General features: G+C 43.5%; 2 protein-coding genes across 9 annotated transcripts in view; one reads left to right on the top strand and one right to left on the bottom strand.

Moving 5' to 3' along the window:
* The window catches only part of LOC131185542 (serotransferrin-2-like), a 31894-nt gene extending 16145 nt beyond the window's left edge, over nucleotides 1–15749 (bottom strand). Inside the window, exons 1-8 of one of the 7 annotated variants that reach the window (XM_058158121.1) lie at nucleotides 15644–15749; nucleotides 11970–12133; nucleotides 9710–9809; nucleotides 7054–7230; nucleotides 1736–1898; nucleotides 1580–1644; nucleotides 544–630; nucleotides 248–405 (exon numbers count right to left, since the gene is read on the bottom strand). In XM_058158121.1, the coding sequence (XP_058014104.1) occupies nucleotides 248–405; nucleotides 544–630; nucleotides 1580–1644; nucleotides 1736–1898; nucleotides 7054–7230; nucleotides 9710–9737 (678 nt within the window). In that variant the 5' untranslated portion in view covers nucleotides 9738–9809; nucleotides 11970–12133; nucleotides 15644–15749. The other 6 variants (XM_058158118.1, XM_058158117.1, XM_058158122.1 and 3 more) reach the window with 6 other exon arrangements.
* The window catches only part of PISD (phosphatidylserine decarboxylase), a 61891-nt gene continuing 58491 nt past the window's right edge, over nucleotides 15654–19053 (top strand). For both annotated transcript variants that reach the window (XM_058158126.1, XM_058158127.1), the window contains exon 1: nucleotides 15654–15811. In XM_058158126.1, coding sequence (XP_058014109.1) covers nucleotides 15765–15811 — 47 coding nt within the window. In that variant the 5' untranslated portion in view covers nucleotides 15654–15764. The remainder of the gene's footprint in view (nucleotides 15812–19053) is intronic.

Below are 19053 nucleotides of genomic sequence, written 5' to 3' on the forward strand. Positions count from 1 at the left end.
ATTATTTGGGAGCCAGGGCAACGGGGTTGAAGAGTCACGTCCATCAGCTAAGCAACAGGAAACAAATCTGCATCAAACCCTTGAAGGGGGAGATGATGCAAACCAGTCTTTCAACCTTAGCAGCTTGAAGATGCCTGGACTTCAATGCCCAGAGTTCCCAGCTGGTATGCGAATGGACCTCAGGCACCAGCCCCAAATCAGCTCCCTTCTTGAGAATCAGAATCTGCACCTGTTTGCCAGGAAATACCTGAATGACCTGGAGAAATTTCTTCACTATCTTCTGCAAGTTGTGGCGTGTGACAATTGTGCGGCCTGGTCCGTTGCCCAGGTTGCAAGTAGAGTAGGCCGTCAAAGGCGCAGTGGATCCATCAGGACACAGCAGTTCATACTCCTCCTGTTCCAAGTCTTTGCAAGAGGAAAAAGAGGGTTTCAGAAGCTGAAGGTGGAGCCCACAGAGCAGAAGCCCCCCTCCTCCATCTCCGCCCCACCACAGGACAGAAGGACCACAGCTTGCTCAGCTACTAAGAGGGCAAAGCAACTGGCCTGGTCCTGGATGCAGGGAGGAGAAAGCGCCCGGCCTTCTCAACAGACAATGGCTTCCAGGGTTCTTGGCATGGTTTCCTGACCAGTCTTCTTATCAAGAGTAAGAAGAAGAGAGATTTAGGTTGAAGATAAAAGATCATCTTATTGCCATGAAAAAGATACTGAGCACAGCTGGGGGATCAGCGCAATGGAAGCGGTTGATCGAGTAACAACAGATCCAGGGGTGAAATCCTACCGGTTTGGACCGGTTCGGGCAAACCGCTAGGGATTAAGGGCATCAGTTTGCCAAACCGGTAGCAATTACCCCTCCTTGGCCCCACCCATGCCCGGCCGGTCGCCGCTCACCTTTTCTGACCACTCGATATTCCACAGAATTCAGAATTAAATGCAGCAGAGAGAATGCTAACTTTTCTCCCTCCATTCAGAACGGAGCTGCTGCAGCCTGTCCCTTTTAAGGTAGTCCCCAAGAGGGAGGGGGACGGGTGGTGGGGGGAGAAGCTGGAATGGAGCCTTTTTTGTGAAAGGCAGGAAAATGGGGAAGGGGATTTTCCTGCCTGCCATCCATTCCTCAATCTCAGCACATACTAAAGGAAGGATTGTAGGCAGGAATATTCCCCTCCACATTTTCCTGCCATTCGCAAAAAGGAGTGGCTGGGAGGGGAGGGGCGGGTGAGGAGCCTCTCAATGTGAGTGATGTCAAGTTGGCCACACCCACCCAGTCACATGACCTTCCCCAACAAGCCACGCCCACAGAACTGGTAGGGGGAATTTTTTAATTTCACCCCTGAACCCTGTAACAGCCACCTCCCCCTGTACCGCCCACACCCTCCCCAGGTGTCCTTGGTTTTAATGTCTTTTTATGTTTTAACTGTATATGTAACTGTAAGCTGCCCAGAGTTACCCTATGGAGAGATGAGCGTCCAATAAAATTTATAAATAAATAAATTTCATAAATAAATAAATAATACAACAGACGAGGGTGAAGTTTGATCACAACAGTGCAAAAGTCAGGCACCGTCCTGGGCCAAACATTTACCTGTCGCACTCATGACTGTGAGGTGATCCACGAAAGCCACCTCTGCCAGCCCCAGCTTCAGGCACCTGCACAGATGAAAGGGAGGTCAGCGGACGAGCTGCTCTGCCTGGCCTCTGATGCCATCATGAGGAAGCTCCAGAGTGAACACAAGAGCACCTGAAGGCGCCCTCTGAGCCATAGAAGGGTTCGCGGTGGCTGGCCTCGCAGAAATGGTTCTTGTCCCAGATGTACGACTTCGGCCCTTGGCAGAGAGCACAGAGCTTAGGATAGGTGGCGCCGATGCCAGGGATGCAACTGGCATTGAAATAACCACTGATCGCTGGCAACAGAAGAAGAGCGGAATGAAAAGCAGATATGCATGAAGGGCAAGTCTAGTACGATGACTAGGTCTGTTTTCATGGAGGGCGGTCCAAACTACTGGGATTTGCGCACTTATTTCAAGAAAGTGCACCTAAAGTCACATGTTAAGGACCAGGCTACATAAACAATTTATCCAGAGTTATCTGACTAACTCATGAGGCACACAACGCACTGTGGTGCAAACCATCTTCCTGATGCTATCTTCTCTAAGTAGCCCATCTGTCAGACTCTAAAACCCATACTGAGTTACTTCAAAGAAGTTTCCTTTATTGTTCCTCATCTACAGACAGAATTTTTGCCAAATTAAACTAAAATACTTGTATCATTAAAGATATATATCATTAAAGATATATACTGAGAATGGCCATTTTAAATTTCAAATTGAACGATCAGACAGGATTCCAGAAACATCTGGTAAAAAGAAAGGAGGAGGCTTATGCCTATATATTAATAGAACCTGGTGTCAAGATTTTAATATAATTTACAAATTCTGTGACAACAATTTAGAGACTCTAATTATCAACTGCAAACCTTACTATTCGCCTCGTGAATTTTCCTCATTTCTTCTAATTGCTGTTTATGTCCCACCACAAGCCTGTGTAAACAAGGCATTATGAACTCTAGCTGACCAAATCATGGAGGCTGAAGCCAAACACCCTGATTCACTGGCCATTGTTTTGGGAGATCTAAACAAGGCAAACTTAAGGAAAGAGCTACCAAAATACTTTCAGCATGTCAATTGTCCCACCAGAGGCAAGAATACTCTAGACCATTGCTACACAACACTAAAAGATGCCTATCGGTCTTTACCATGTGCAGCTGTAGGACACTCTGATCATTGCATGATTCACCTTGTACCTGCTTACAGGCAAAGATTTAAAGCCACAAAACCAATAATTAAATCAGTGAAAACCTGGACGGAGGAATCAGAATTAAAGCTACAGGCATGTTTTGACTGCACTGATTGGAATATTTTTAAAGATACCTCTGCAGACCTGGATGAACTCACAGATACTGTAACATCATATGTCAGCTTCTGTGAAGACCTATGTGTACCTACAAGGAACTTGCGAATACACAGTAACAACAAACCTTGGTTTACACCTAAACTTAAGCAGCTACGACATTCCAAAGAGGAAGCCTACAGAAAAGGTGATAGAATGCTGTACAATCAGGCCAGAAATGCACTAACAAGGGAGATAAGAGCAGCAAAAAGAAGCTACTCTGAAAAGCTAAAGAATCAGTTTTCAGCAAATGAACCAGCAAACATGTGGAAAACTCTTAAAAATATCACCGGCTATGGCAAACCTCCTTCCCAGGCTGAAGGTAATCAACAACTGGCAGATGACCTGAATGAGTTTTACTGCAAGGAAACTACAGCCATCTATCTCCACAACCCCCATCTCAGACACACCAACAACAGCCAAGCCTCCTACAACTGACCCCATTTCATTGGGTTCACAACCCCTAGTGATCACAGAAAAGGAAGTGCAGGACCTATTTCACAGACAAAAGCCAGGAAAAGCTCCAGGCCCAGACAAGATAACTCCTTCTTGCTTAAAAGTCTGTGCTGACCAATTGGCCCCCATCTTCACCCATATTTTCAATAAATCACTAGAGATGTGTTATGTTCCTTCTTGCTTCAAACGCTCTACCATCATCCCAGTGCCGAAGAAGCCCACCATCAAGGAACTGAATGACTACAGACCAGTTGCTTTAACATCTGTAGTCATGAAAACCTTTGAAAGGCTAGTGCTTTCCTACCTGAAAACCATCACGGATCCGCTGTTAGACCCCTTGCAATTTGCATACCGAGCAAATAGATCAACAGATGATGCTGTTAATATGGCTCTGCACTACATCCTACAACATCTTGAGTCTCCAAAGACCTATGCAAGGGTCCTTTTTGTAGACTTTAGTTCAGCATTCAATACCATCATTCCAGACATTCTTCTAACTAAGCTAAACCAGCTACAGGTACCGGAACAGACTTGTAAGTGGATCACAAGCTTCCTAACAAACAGGAAGCAGCAGGTGAAGCTAAGCAAGATCACATCAAATACCTGTACAATTAGCACAGGGGCCCCCCAAGGCTGTGTGCTCTCCCCACTTCTCTTCTCTCTGTATACCAATGACTGCATCTCCAATGATCCATCTGTTAAGCTACTGAAGTTTGCAGATGACACAGCAGTGATTGGTCTCATTTGAGACAATGACGAATCCGCATATAGGCGAGAGGTCGAACGACTAGCCTTATGGTGCAACCAAAACAATCGAACTGAACACACTCAAAACCGTAGAAATGGTGGTAGACTTTAGGAAAAACCCTTCCATACTTCCACCTCTCACAATACTTGACAACACAGTATCAACAGTAGAAACCTTCAAATTTCTGGGTTCTATCATATCGCAAGATCTCAAATGGACAGCTAACATCAAAAACATCATTAAAAAAGGACAACAAAGAATGTTCTTTCTGCGCCAACTCAGTAAGCTCAAACTGCCCAAGGAGCTGCTGATCCAATTCTACAGAGGAATTATTGAGTCTGTCATTTGCACCTCTATAACTGTCTGGTTCGGTTCTGCAACCCAACAAGAAAAACACAGACTTCAGAGGATAATTAGAACTGCAGAAAAAATAATTGCTACCAACCTGCCTTCCATTGAGGACCTGTATACTGCACGAATCAAGAAGAGGGCCGTGAAAATATTTGCAGATCTCTCGCATCCTGGACATAAACTGTTTCAACTCCTACTGCACACCAGAACAACTAGACACTAGAACAGTTTTTTCCCGAAGGCTAAACAAATAATTCCCTCAACACTGTCAGACTATTTACTGAATCTGCACTACTATTAATCATTTCATAGTTCCCATCACCAATCTCTTTCCACTTATGACTGTATGACTATAACTTGTTGCTGGCAATCCTTATGATTTATATTGATATATTGATCATCAATTGTGTTGTAAATGTTGTACCTTGATGAACGTATCTTTTCTTTTATGTACACTGAGAGCATATGCACCAAGACAAATTCCTTGTGTGTCCAATCACACTTGGCCAATAAAAAAAAAATTCTAAATTCTAAATGCTGGAAAACAGCATTTCATTAAATAAATATGAAGGTGATGCAAGCCTGACACCATAATTGATTGTTTCCTAGTATGATTTGGTTGCTTATTTGTACCCTGCGACTATCATTAATTGTTGTACCTTATGATTCTTGACGAATGTATCTTTTCTTTTTATGTAGACTGAGAGCATATGCACCAAAGACAAATTCCTTGTGTGTCCAATCACACTTGGCCAATAAAGAATTCTATCTATCTATCTTTATTTCTCTTTTAATTGTTGCACAGTTTCTAATCTTTGTTAGCCATCCAGAATTATGTATGACTTTGCTGTAGAAACTGAAATTATAAATAAATGAAATATTTATCTCAGCCGTAAGATAAGAGCATTCACTTAGTAAGGACATTCGGTTCCAGTCCAAAAAGGCCCAGATCCAATGTTCCAGCCAAAGAGAGGCAAAGGCCTAGTCCAGGAGAACCCCCAAGTCACAGACGTGCTCTTCTGGGGGAACGCAATCCTATCTAGATGTAAAGTCAGTACTGGAGGTGAACCAGTTTGGTTGTCTAGAACAGCATCTCCAGGTTGCTGAGATTCAACATGAGGCTGTTTATCCCGTCTCAGCCCTCTAGATACCTAAAAAGGACCTCCCACCACCTCTCCCTTTGGCTTTCTCACCTCAGATTGACAAGGGTTTCATGTAAATGTAGAGCTAAGTCCATACAGGTAATCCTAGAACAGTTCATTTAGTGACTGTTCAAAGTTACAACAGCACTGGAAAAAAGTGACTTATGACCATTTTTCACACTTATGACCGTTGCAGCATCCCCCATGGTCACATGATCAAAATTTGGAGGTTCAGCAACTGATTCAGATTTATGACAGTTGCAGTCTCTGGGGGGGTCATGTGATCGCATGTTGCAACCTTCGGACAAGCAAAGTCTATGGGGAAGTCAGATTCACTTAACAACCTTGTTACTAACTTAACAACTGCAGCGATTCACTTAATAACTGTGGCAAGAAAGGTCATAATATGGAGCAAAATTTACTTAACTGTTTCGCTTAGCAACAAAAATTTTGGGCTCGATTGCGGTTGTAAGTAGAGGACTACCTGTAGTACCCCACACTGGAGAAGGCATGTACTCAAACATTCCTCCCCCGTGAATACCAACTAGAACTACCCACCTAGGAGGAAGTAGGACCACTCTATATTTCCCCTCTTTCTAACCCTTGCAGGTGGTTTAGCAAAAGAACATAGACGAACATCACCAAGAGGTCTGACAGGACCAGGAGGGGACACTCCCTCCCTCCCTCCCTCCCTTCCTCCAGGTTCTGATGTAAGTCATCCCCCAGAATGACCCAATGGTGTCTCAGCCCTCTGCTAACCTCACCAGAAGGGATCTAGATAATTCACTTTGATAACTAAGGCAACATGATTTGTTTCTGAAATGTGAACCCAATCGCTGCAGTTGCAGCCTATAATTTATGGCAGTGGTACACAATGTTCTTTATGCAGACTATCATGTCATCACTGAAAACCTCTGAGGGGCACATCAATCAAGAGCAGGTGACATGGCATCTAACTGTTTATAAAATATTATAGTGCTGAAGTCCCTCCAAATACCCATTCTAAAATATGTTGGCATTTTTGTCCAAAATCTCAATCTAACCTGTGAGATTTTGAGTAAGTTATTTATTTTATTTTGGCATCTCCACCAAATACTATCAGGCTGTTAGGGAATGACTGGTTTACAGTAGGGTGTATGGTGTGAATCCAGCCATAGTGTGAATGTCATGGACTGCGAGGCCTTCTTATGGCGTTATGGAATGACCCAGTATGTTCAGGCAATGGTCAGACACAATTACGAGACTGGATGTGATATGATGTGATTTAGCCATTGTCAGGAGTCCAGCTTAGTATACTACCAAGTTCAAAAATGTATGTTTCCATCTTACAGCTCACCATTCATCTATTAGGATCAAATACCCAAGGAGTAGTAATCCCAGATTCAGACAAAGTGGCAACTCCTGTCCACTCACCTTGGCTGAGGGGCTGGCCTGAGACCCACATCAGATCACTCCTAGCTAAGAGGAAGCCCATGGGGATGTTCCAGCCTGAAGTCCACCTAGCTCCATTATGGCAACTTCGGACTCCTTTGAGCCTTTGGAGATCCAGCGTTCCACGCTTGGCCACAGCCACTGCAAACACACAGCTACCTAAGACAGAGAAAATTAAGAGTGGAAACAACGTTCATTTGTAGAAAACAAAACTGCCCATGATGAGGAACCTTTTGCATCAAATATGGTACTCATGATTGGAACCCAATCCAAAAGCATTTTGAAACAGTCTGTTCTGCAGCATTTTATTTTCTCAGTTTAAATACAACCCGAAATAAGTTATTTCAAGTCACGTGGTACCTGAGATGCATCTCCAGCAGAAGGACTAATACCATGGCTTTTGTCCAATGAATTTTGTGAACAATATTTGATGGAAGTGTAAATCAAGTAATAAATCTTGGCCTTACTGAAATAGTTCTTTACTTAAAATGTATGGAGGGATGGGATCTAAATATACTGCTCCTCTTGTTAGCTCCAGAGGCCAAATGGTTTTAACACTCTTTCCTTATACAAGAGTCTTTCTTTCCCAGTTCTTGAAAATAAAGCACTGGTACAGTTCTGCTCAATTATCTTCTTACTTTTCTTTGCATTTGAAGAGACTCCATATTTTCTGCGGCAAGAGGAAAAGCCCTCTGTGGACTTCCAAGCAGAGATGATGGTGTGGCCAAAACCAATGGACCTTTAAGAACGCCCATCCTACGGAACCTCTCGGGATAAAGAGAGGACAAGTGATTGCCCACTTGTGCTCCAGATGGCTTCTCCTCATGAAGAGACCGCATGACAGCAGTCAACTCATGGATTTGAATGGCAGGAGATGAGGGAAGCCATTAAGCTCTCAACTGCAGCGGAGCATATGTGGATACGAGGTTCATCAAGCCGCATTTTCTAAGCACTTTTGGAATATAAATGTTTGAAAGTTAAAAGAGGTCTTCCCAGCCACAAATCTGAAAAACTATGTGGTGAATGGTCCTTTATTCCAGAAAGCAGGGAAAAATTAATTAATAATTTAAGTAAATGGCAAAAAAACTAAGTAAGAATTTAATCCAAGAAAGTTTGAAACAAAGGGACCAAATAAATTTGAAATATTTGATTCAATATTTGAAATATGATAACTTTTGCTACAAGATTTTTGAAGTATTTAAAAACAAATACTTTTGTTTGTGGGAACAGAAATGTTTAACATTTCAGGAAAGAGATGATAGACTAAAGCAAAAGGAATTTGAGAGACTATGCGATACAGAAATGATCCCAGGCAGAGGACAGAAAAGCCTGCTTTTGAATTTGATGATTAGCAGTGACACATAAAGTGATAGATAAAGGTATCACACTGGATTTGTTAAAGTTGTGAAGCAACTCCCATGTTAGGGTGCTCATCCCAAGGGCATCACGAGGTATCTATGGAGACCCTCATCATCCAGGGCACGGTTGTCCCAAAGGTGCTTTTTTTAAAAAAAAAATTGCATTTATATCCCGCCCTTCTCCGAAGACTCAGGGTGGCTTACACTTTTAAAAATGCAACTGGACTTTTTAAATTTTTTTCTTTGAAAATGTTTTGCAAAATGTTTTCAGAAAAAAAACAAAGTTTTGAAAAGCACCTTTGCGTTTCCAAGTAACGGGAAAGAAAATTTGGAACGAGATCAAATCCTATGATACCTTCTTAATGAAATAAAGATTAAGATTCTTAAGGGCAAAAGAAAAGAATATAAAGTCAACCTGTTTCATCAGGGATAAAATAATAATTTTTAAAAAAAGTTCTGCGTATCCTTTATGGACTTTTTGCTGCTCCTGGAAGGAGTGGTTAAATGAGTTTTGGATTTGTGGATAGTTAAGTTTTGGGAGTTGGGAAGAAGTGATTCATGGAATAGAATTATTAATGGTGGCTGAGAAATGTGAAGTTTGTTTGTTATGAAGAAGATCAGAAGCAATTTCTTTAAACATTCTATTTTTGCTCTCTTTCTTTCCGTGCACTTTTCATTTTTAATGTCAATTTATCTTATCTATTGCTCTTATTAAAATTTCTAATCCTTTTTTGAAAAAGGAAACACCCTGGGTATAGCGCCTAGGTCTAAATCTCAGTGGCATGAGTGGGTTTTCCTGGTAAGGATACCTGCCAGGGTGGCCCAAGGCAACTTTCCTACATGGCTTCTTTTCTAAAGAAACTCTGCCGCCTGATCTTTTCCTCCAGCACCAGGCCTGGCCAGAACATCCAACTCACAGTAGCCTTTTGTCCTAGAAATCCCTCCTCTGTGAAGAGCCTTGGACTGGGAGACTCCTGACTTTCTCTGGGCCCTGGTCACTGGCTCTGAGATATCTTGAATAAAGGGGCATACTGGATGACTTCTGCCTAATGTGGATGTGGCGATCTGCAGACTACGACGCCCATGTACACTTACACCCTGTGCCCTGTCACCTCAACTCTTAAGACTGTCCAACAGAAGGCAACCAATGTTGTACGCTTCTGGGCAAGCACATTTTAAATTTTATGTTCTTATGTTTGTACATGCCCACACATAAAATCTTAGTAATGATGCTTCACATATGAATAAAGAATATTGCCTCTGGGAAGAAGGTAACTGACCTCCCAAATAGATCTCCTTGGCCACCATAGTCAAGCCATAAAGCTTCACCGCAGAGTATCCATCTCCAGCATCCAAGGAAATGGCATCAGCTTTATTCTCCTGGGGGAAATTTAAAGCAATGTTTTAATTTCTTCTCTACCTGCTCTTCTGGTCCATCTGGCATCTTGCTTTCAATGACAGAAGAATGTCATTTGGACGATGCAATAGTCCAATGTTTCTCAACCTTGGTGATGTGGATTCCCAGAATTGCAACTCCCAGAATTGCCCAACCATCCAGGCAGTGGATGTCTTGTGCTTGGTGACCAGGGGATGCAGTGAATAATGGCTGTCTTTTCCTCAGGGCTGCTTAGCGTCAGGAATCCAGGAAAAAAACACAAGCCCTTCAGTTTTTTAAGGTGCTCAAAACAGATAGCAGATACCAGATAGCAATGTATTGCAATGGTTAATTAGTAGCCAACAATATCTGGACACTAATCCTTTACAAATGAAGCAGGAACACTTATATAATAACAGGTAACATGTTTTCCAGCGATCACGCCACTTCACCATTATGGAGTGCTGAGGGAAGGCCTCCTTCTTCCACTTCTGACTAACTTGAGCACCTAGGTTATGTAAATGAAGACTCAATCATCCAGGCCAAAAACATCTAAAATGGTTAAATCATGGGCTGTTTTTTTTTTTTTTGTTTACATTTATATCCCGCCCTTCTCCGAAGACTCAGGGCAGCTTACAGTGTGTAAGGCAATAGTCTCATTCTATTTGTATATTTACAAAGTCAACTTATTGCCCCCCCAACAATCTGGGTCCTCATTTTACCTACCTTATAAAGGATGGAAGGCTGAGTCAACCTTGGACCTGGTGGGGCTTGAACCTACAGTAATTGCAGGCAGCTGGTTTTAATAACAGGCTTCTTATAGCCTTGAGCCACCACGGCCCTGTTGGTCTGTTGGTATGGCAACTGGACCAAAGTTTATTAAACTAAGATGTTTCATTACTCATCCAAGTGACTTCTTCTGTCCCAATGAAAAAATTAAGTTAGGCAGAGAGTCAGAGAGTCGTTGGAATGCACCAACTTTTGCCGTAACAACTGCATGGTTTTCTCCCCAAAATGTATTGCAAAAATCAAAATGTTTAATAAACTTTGGTCCAGTTGCCCTGATTTAACCTTTTTAGAAGCACCTAAGTTAGTTAGCTGAGGTTCTTGGAAGATGTTATGCTCAAATAGCAAAAAAACCCTGAAGCGCTTGTGCTTCTTTCCTGGATTCCAGATGCTAACAGCCCCGAGGGGAAGCCCCAGGGTCGCAAAGCACAAGACATCCCAGGGTAATGACGGGTGATGTCATGATTAAATATGATGTTCAAAAGGGTGGCATCCCCAACTAAATGAGTTACACCTCAGAGTATCTGTGTCATCTGCTCAGCAATTCAGGGATGATCTGATAAAGTTGTTTCTCCAAAGAAGTAAATAGTAGTTTGTGCTGTTTATTTATTTACAAAGGCAAAATTCTCCTTGCTGCTCTTAACAGCTCTTCTGCTTTTCAAAAGTTTAATTTTGAAATTATTTTGCCAGTAATCTCCCCCTCCCCCCCCAAAAAAAAACAACTTGTGTGGTCAGCACATCAACGGAATACTCACTCTGCCTCTTCATCCAAATGTTCAATGAAAATTGTGAAGTGTGAAGGACCTGGTCTCATTCTAGTCAATCTAACGTGATGAGAAACTGTCCTAGAATGGTTTTCACATCAATTTCTTATCCCCTTTAATTGTTCTCCTAGCCAGCTGAGACTTAAATAGTTCACCATTTAAGCTAACTGGAACACTTATATAAACAGAAAAGTGGATTATAAATGTAATATACATTCCAAAATTAAAAACCGATTAGAATGTCTTGAGATAGTCTCAGTAGCCAAGAGGACCTATACCAAGTTTAACTTCCCTGCCTGAACAGAGGCATCTCAAGCCAGTGGTGGGATTCAAATAATTTAACAACTAGTTCTCTGCCTTAATGATTTCTTCCAACAACCAGTTCACCAAACTGCTCAGAAAGTTAACCACCAGTTCTCACGAAGTGGTATGAACTGGCTGAATCCCACCACTGTCTCAGGCTCACGATTCCATATTCCCCCAGGAGGTTTAGTCCAGGAATATGGGTTTCTCAGCGAGAATGCCCCAATTGCAGTCTGGAGCTCTGCCACGGCCATTGGGTACCAAAAGCTGAACTGGTGACTTGAGTGACTCCTGGAATTTTGAAACACTCACCCGAATCTTGTTGATACAGTCATAAGTGTTGTGGGCTAGGATACAAGAAACCCTCTTAAAAGGACTGCTGGAGACAGGTGACAAAGCAGACAGAAGCGCTTTGGAGAGCTCAGAGCATTTCTTCTGCTCCAGGGGGGAAAGAGTGCACCAGCGGAGCTTCTTCCCTGCAAGCACGAAGAAGGTTAAACAACACTAAACATTAAATAAAATAAATTAAATAAAATAAATAAATAAACACAGTCCTTTCAAGCTAAATAGCTTATAGCAACAGACTCACCCAGGTATCTCCAAATGACCATAAATGAAAAACCCAGGTCACGTCCACTTAAGTGTGCTGCACCTTCTTAGCCCTGGCCACTTTGAGCTGGGGAACCTATAACTGTGGTAAGCCCGCTTTGGAAGTCAATGGACCCTTTTCATTCAAAATCTATTTGTGAGATGACATGTTCTTCATACTACTCTCCAACTGTACAAAGCCTAAAATCATCTACCTTTCGTCGTGAGCTAAAAACGTATTTATTCATTCAAGCAGGACTGGCATAAATAGTTGATTTTAAATTGGGGTTTTAGTAATATTTTAAATTTTTAAATTTTTTAAATTATCGGCCGTTTAGTAATAGTTCATTTTAAATTCTTTTAATTGTATATATTCTGTATTTTATTTTGGCTGAGTTTATTTTTCCTGAGTCCTTCGGGAGAAGGGCGGTATAAAAATTTAATAAAATAAATAAATAAATAAAAATAAATACTCAAGAATGAGCCCCACTTATGCTTATGCTCTGGGTTATGCAATCACACTCGAGATCACTTCTTCCATATCCATTCCTCCGCTCTCACTACATTCCTGGCTTAAGCCTTCACAATTCGGAAACATGGGGCGCTCAACATGCTAGCCAAGAAATAAAGAGCAGAATGGCTAAGATCCAACTCTATGTCCTTGGAATAGGACTTAGAATAATAGGGCTGGAAGTCTTCTAGTTGTTGGGGATTCTATACCATTCCTGATTTTCTTTGGATGGTTACATGCGATCACAGAATAATAAGAGTTGGAAGGGATGCTGGAGGTCCTCCAGTCCAACTCTCCATCTAGCAGGAGACCCCATACCATTCCAGACAAATGGCTGTCCAATCTCTTCTTAAAAGCCTCCAGTGATGGCGCACTCACAACTTCTGGGCTGGATTTTGCCCACTCCATGAGATCCCCTCGACAGAGCTCCAGTGTTGGAGATGGGTCCAACGTTCAAAAATCAGATGGTGTGATCAGGGAGAGCACAAGGAAAAAAGATGTTTGAACTGGATACCCCCCCTTCGGTCACCCCTACCTGAGGCCAGATGAGCAACAACAGGCACGACAAGGAGAACAGCCACAAGAAACAACTTCATGACAACAGCCACAAGAAACAACTTCATGACGGCAGAGGCACAAATCATCGTCTTCCCCTTTCCTCATTCCAAAGATTCCAAAGCAGTGACAGGAATTTGGGAGGGGTGGGGGAGTCTGAAAATGTGTGGTGTAGGCTGGAAGTGAAAGCGATGGGATGGGCAGGAAAGGAGGCCAATCCTTGAGTGCTAATGAGAAACTTTACAATGCAAAACCTCAGCCAGGCAAAATAAAGGATTGCAAACCTTTTGCTTTGCTTTTCCAACCCTTCTGTAGCATGTGCTACATTTAAAAGAAGACACTGTCCAGGATTAGATTTAGACTAGCCTGGCGAGACATCCCACACATCAACATTTTGACAAATGAAGACATTGCAGAAGACATTCACGGTAGTGAAAAATCAGGAATCCAGTAGCACCTGTTTCAACTATGATGTGTAGATCTGTATCTTCTACTTATTACCGTATTAACATTGATTTATTATGAATCATTGAATTGTTATCAACTCTTTAGCAACCAGAGTTAGATTTTCACCAGGAGGACTTAGGTGACCTCATGGCAACTGTAACCAAGCTCATTCTCCTTGCTACCGGTTGTCTTCTTTCTTTTCACCTTTCCCAGCATCAGCACCTTTTCCAGGGAGCTGGGCCTTCACATATGGGATCTGGTCATTTGTGCTTTGAGGGAAAATGCTGGGTCCATTTTGTTTGATGATCCGTCCATTTGTTTTCTTGTCTGTCCACAGTATTCTCGGGAGTCTTCTCCAACATGAATAGCTTCAATATTCTTGTCTTCCTGCTTATTCGAAGTCCAACTTTCACTTTTACACGGCATCACAGGGAATACCACAGCATCTGTGATTCTGTTGGTAGAGGCATCCTGACATTTGAATATCTTCTCCAAGACTTTCATAATTGTTTTATGGCATCTTTTGCCTGTTGATTCATCATCTGTTGATGATGGACCAACATCAACTAAAAGACAGAAGCTCTCCACCACTTCAAGATCTCCCTGGACAGCTTCAAGCATCCACCCCAACTCTGGATCACACAGACAATGGTGCTCTGCCCAAATGGCCACCACCAAGATTTTGGCCACCCAGAGACCGCAGAGGCACTCTCAGGGCATCTTCTACAGTAGCGGCCACAGCTTTTCTGGCAAAGAGAGAGATCTTTCTTTTTTTCTTTCCAACAGCAGCAAGCCCTAAAGTTCTTGAGTAATTTATAAAAATAATAAAGATGGGATATACATGTATAAAATAATTAGTAATAAATAAATTGGATTCCACCAGCATCCCATTCACCTGAATCTCTTATGAAAAAGCACTAAAATGTATTTCAGTGCTTTTTCTTTTTAGTGCTATGTGCATAATTTTGAATTTATTCTTTAGTCATATTTATGTAGCGTATCTTGGAGGGGACGACCCTTTGAGAGCTGTATGCAATGAAATTTCATTTTAATGTATGCTGATTAGGGTACATTCAAAGTGACAATAAAGTTATTCTAAATCTATTTTTTTTAATCCTAATTGATGACGTGGTTATCTATCAGCAGAGGCCCTCAGGTATATATGAGATCGTTATTTATAACTATGTCATACATAATTGTATCTCCTATGTGTGTTTATGTTTACTTGCCTTCCATTGAGGACCTGTATACTGCACGAATCAAGAAGAGGGCTGTGAAAATATTTACAGATCCCTCGCATCCTGGACATAAACTGTTTCAACTCCTACCCTCAAAACGACGCTATAGAGCACTGCACAACAGAACAACTAGACACAAGAACAGTTTTTTTCCGAAGGCCATCACTCTGCTAAACAAATAATTCCCTCAACACTGTCAGACTATTTACTGAATCTGCACTACTATTAATCGTTTCATAGTTCCCATCACCAATCTCTTTCCACTTATGACTGTATGACTATAACTTGTTGCTGGCAATCCTTATGACTTATATTGATATATTGATCATCAATTGTGTTGTAAATGTTGTACCTTGATGAACGTATCTTTTCTTTTATGTACAGTGAGAGCATATGCACCAAGACAAATTCCTTGTGTGTCCAATCACACTTGGCCAATAAAAAAAATTCTATTCTATTCTATTCTATTCTATGTGCGTATGTATAGCCATAACCATATAAAATGTAACTGTCTCTCTCTCTCTTTATAGCCACGGGCAGGAACGGCCACTTCCACACCGCAGCACCTCAGGCTGAGGAAGATGGGCGTTGTGATCCGACCGAAAGGCGTGGCTGCAGCCGTGGCGGCCCTCTTCGGAGCGGCCTACCTCACGGGGCGGGCGTGAGGAGGAGGAGGAGGACGGAGCGCGGCCGCCCTCAGGCTCGCACTATCGTCTCAGTCGGTGGCGGCGCGGGCGAGCGCGGGCTCCTCAGCGGCGGCAAGGCAAAATGGCGGCGGCGGCGGCCAGGGCGGCCCAGCGGGTGGGCGGCAGCAGGTACCGGGGGCTGCTCGGGTCGGAGGGCTCGGCGTGAGGGAAGCGCGCTACCCGCGGAGCTCCGGGCGCCGGCCTTGGGGTGGGGAAAACGGAACCGGCGTCTCGGGCACCTCCGAGGAGGCGTCGGGTCGCCAGAGGGGCTGACCTCGCCCACCTGGCCCCGGGAAGACCCGCGTTTGGCCCTCAGAGACCCAGGCCGCGTGTGACGGCGGGGCCGGCGGGTTCTCGTCCGGTGTGGGACTCGCTAGAAACCCCCCCCCCCGCCCAAGGCCCTCCGACTCCGGACGGGGCCCTGCCTTTCGAGCTCCCGGTAAGGACCGGCAGGCACCCGAGGGACCTGCCGGAGAGGAGCGGCGGCCTCGCTTCCTTCCCGGCTCGGCGGCGGTGGGGTGGGGGACACACACCGTACGCGGGATATTAGGAAGCCGCCTTCCTCAACCTTGGCGAGAGCCATTCGGGTTGGACTTCAACTCCCAGAATTCTCTTGCCAGCAGAACGTGCCGGGATCGTCTGCTGAAGAATTCTGGGAGTTGAAGTCCATCCGCCTGAAAGTGACCGAAGTTTTTCAATAAATCGGTCCAGTGAGCCCCAAGCCTTAAAAGAACGAAAACTGAACATAGCTCGATTCTTCTTCATAGCGAGTGGCGGGGATGTCAGAGAGGGCAGGGGCTCCATTGTGTGGTGGGGGCTCCCTTCTTTCCCGCGGATGCACCTGGCCAAGGTGCCCCTTTAGGCAAATGAAGCTTTTATCAGCAGGTCTTGCCTGCCGATGAGGTTACCTTGAGATTTGGCAAATGGCCCCGGATTTATTTGTTTCTTTAGTCTTTACAACTCCTGCTTTTCTGGCTTGTGGCAAAGGGAGGGTTGAAAGCAAGGCTAGTATTTTGCTGGGCCAAGGACAGACATCTTCGAAGCCCCCTTTTCATTAAATGCCTGGCCTGCTTGAGCCCGTTCTGTATATAGGTAGGTGCTGGTTAGTGGCCAAATGTGACTCAGTTTCTCTGAATGAGGTCAAATTCTGTTTTGTTATTTTTGGTGCCTTCAAGTCCGTGTTGACTGCTGCCCATTGCCTGAGCTACTGTAATTCCTGTGGGTTTTTTGGGCGAGTTTTCAGAAGTGGTTTGCCATTGCCTCCTTCCTAGGGCTGAGAGTGAGTGACTGGCTCAAAGTTACACAGCTGGCTATCATGCCTAAGGAAGGACTAGAACTGATGGTCTCCCTGTTGCCAGATCGGTGCCTTAATCACTAGACTAAACTGGCTTTTATTAAACCAATTTCTGATTTATTTTGTATTATATACTCTGTAGGTATCCTTGTTTAAAAAAATGGCAGCTGATATTTTAAAACATAACAAACCTTTTAAAATCAATACTAAAATCAAAAGTCTTCAAAAGAAATGAGTTTTTGTAATGTTCTAAACATCGGGGTTAGGATGGAGGCAAAGGAAACTTGCCAGATAGCAAAGCAGCAGAGGATTCTCTCCCTGAGAAAGAGCTGCTTCTGGGAGAGTTGGATCTTCAAAGCAGCATCTCCTGTAGGTTTTCCTGGCTAGACAGATCCAAAGCAGGAGATATGCCTGCTACGCCCTCAGACTCCTCATCAGGGGAGGCTTTAATGATCGGTGTTGGCACTTTAAGGGGTACCTGCAAATGGGGCAGATCTTTCTGGATGGGCATCATACAAGCCCCCATATCTGCTTCAATCATCATTTCTGGACTGTCTTTCAAGACAGTCCCATGTAGAGCGCATTGGATTGTGAATGCCTGTTGCCAAATCTAAGTAGTTCAGCCGTGGTCACCTTTGACACAGGAGCAGTGGTGGGGTTGCTCCCTGTTCGGTCTGGTTCTTGTGAACCAGTAGTAAAAACGGCAGGAGGCTCCGCCCACTCACCCGGACGTCATTATGGACAATCTGCGCATATGCAGAAGCGTGAGCTAGCGCTCCCATTGCAAACCGGTAGTAGAGGTGAGTAGAACCCACACCTGCACAGAAGATGTACTTGTGCAAGTCTTCTGCTGCAACTAAACTCAGCAAAAGCTGAGTGTTCATGTGGGAAGAAGCTGTATTATTTGGGTAGAATGCAGTCTTACCTTAAATAAAGTTAATGAACTACTGCCTCAGAGTCTAGTTTTTTGCTGACCAGAAAAACCTCAGTCAAGTGATTCAATTCAATTTAAATGCAATTAAACCTAATTGCAGTTTATCTTCCTTTATTCACCAATTTCCAAAAAAATAAATGTCTTCAAGGATATTGACTACTTGAGTAGTCAGATACTCAAGAATCTTTGGGTACTGTTGGAATTTAATGGCAGAGCTCAAAATTATATCCACTACTAGTTTGACCTGATCTGTGAAATAGCATGATGGAGCTGTGCAACATGCCAGATGGGTATAAAAAAGTCACCGAGAGGTCCCGGAGAACTAAGTTGGACATTTCATCCCTGATCCAGAGTCTGACAGAGGCCACGTCCAGTGGCAAGCTAAAAATTCTGAAGAGAGAATTTAAGTGAAATTTGGACCGGCAGGAAAAATACTGTGTATAAGGTAGGAATAGTCTGAATTAGAGGAGTTGGTGTGTGACTCAGCTTTGAACATCAGTGCCCTGAGTTGTGATTGTCCTGGTAGAACAGTCTCTTGTACAGAGCTACCTGGAAACCTGGTGCCTCTTTAAACGCCTTCCTTTTGATGCATTCCTATGGCTAAGTCAAAATATGTGCCACAAATGAGCAAATGCAGGCTGATCAAGCCCATGCCACAATCACTCATATCTCTTCAGCCAAAATCTTTGGTTTCTGGAATATGAGCCAGGTTTACAGGCTTTTTGTAGGCTTTAAGTTTGGAAGACCTAGACAGCCCCAGACTTTAGTTGAAGGGACACCTGTGGCACATGAGAAGAGAGTATTCATTGACCTGCCTTTTGAGTATGGGAGAAAGGGCTGAAGTATCAATAAACGAGCATATTTGTAGCTCAGGTTGACAGGAGGGGTCCTTGGTGCTCTCTGAGCTCGCTTGTTTTCTTGCAGGCGTTTCATGACCCCAACTAGGGAACTTCTGTGCTAATCACCTATAGAGCCTCTGTGCCTCCCCAACTGGACTAATAAGGCCATTGAAGGCTATTTTATTCCAGCATGATATACTTCTGTTTTTAACATATATATATTATCTGAGGACCTAAAATGGGTTTTTGATCTGGGTGTCCAAGCTGTCCTCAATTGCCTCATCCCCTCCCAGGTGAGCAGGAG

This window comes from Ahaetulla prasina, chromosome 15, assembly GCF_028640845.1.
Source record: "Ahaetulla prasina isolate Xishuangbanna chromosome 15, ASM2864084v1, whole genome shotgun sequence".
Classification (NCBI taxonomy): domain Eukaryota; kingdom Metazoa; phylum Chordata; class Lepidosauria; order Squamata; family Colubridae; genus Ahaetulla; species Ahaetulla prasina.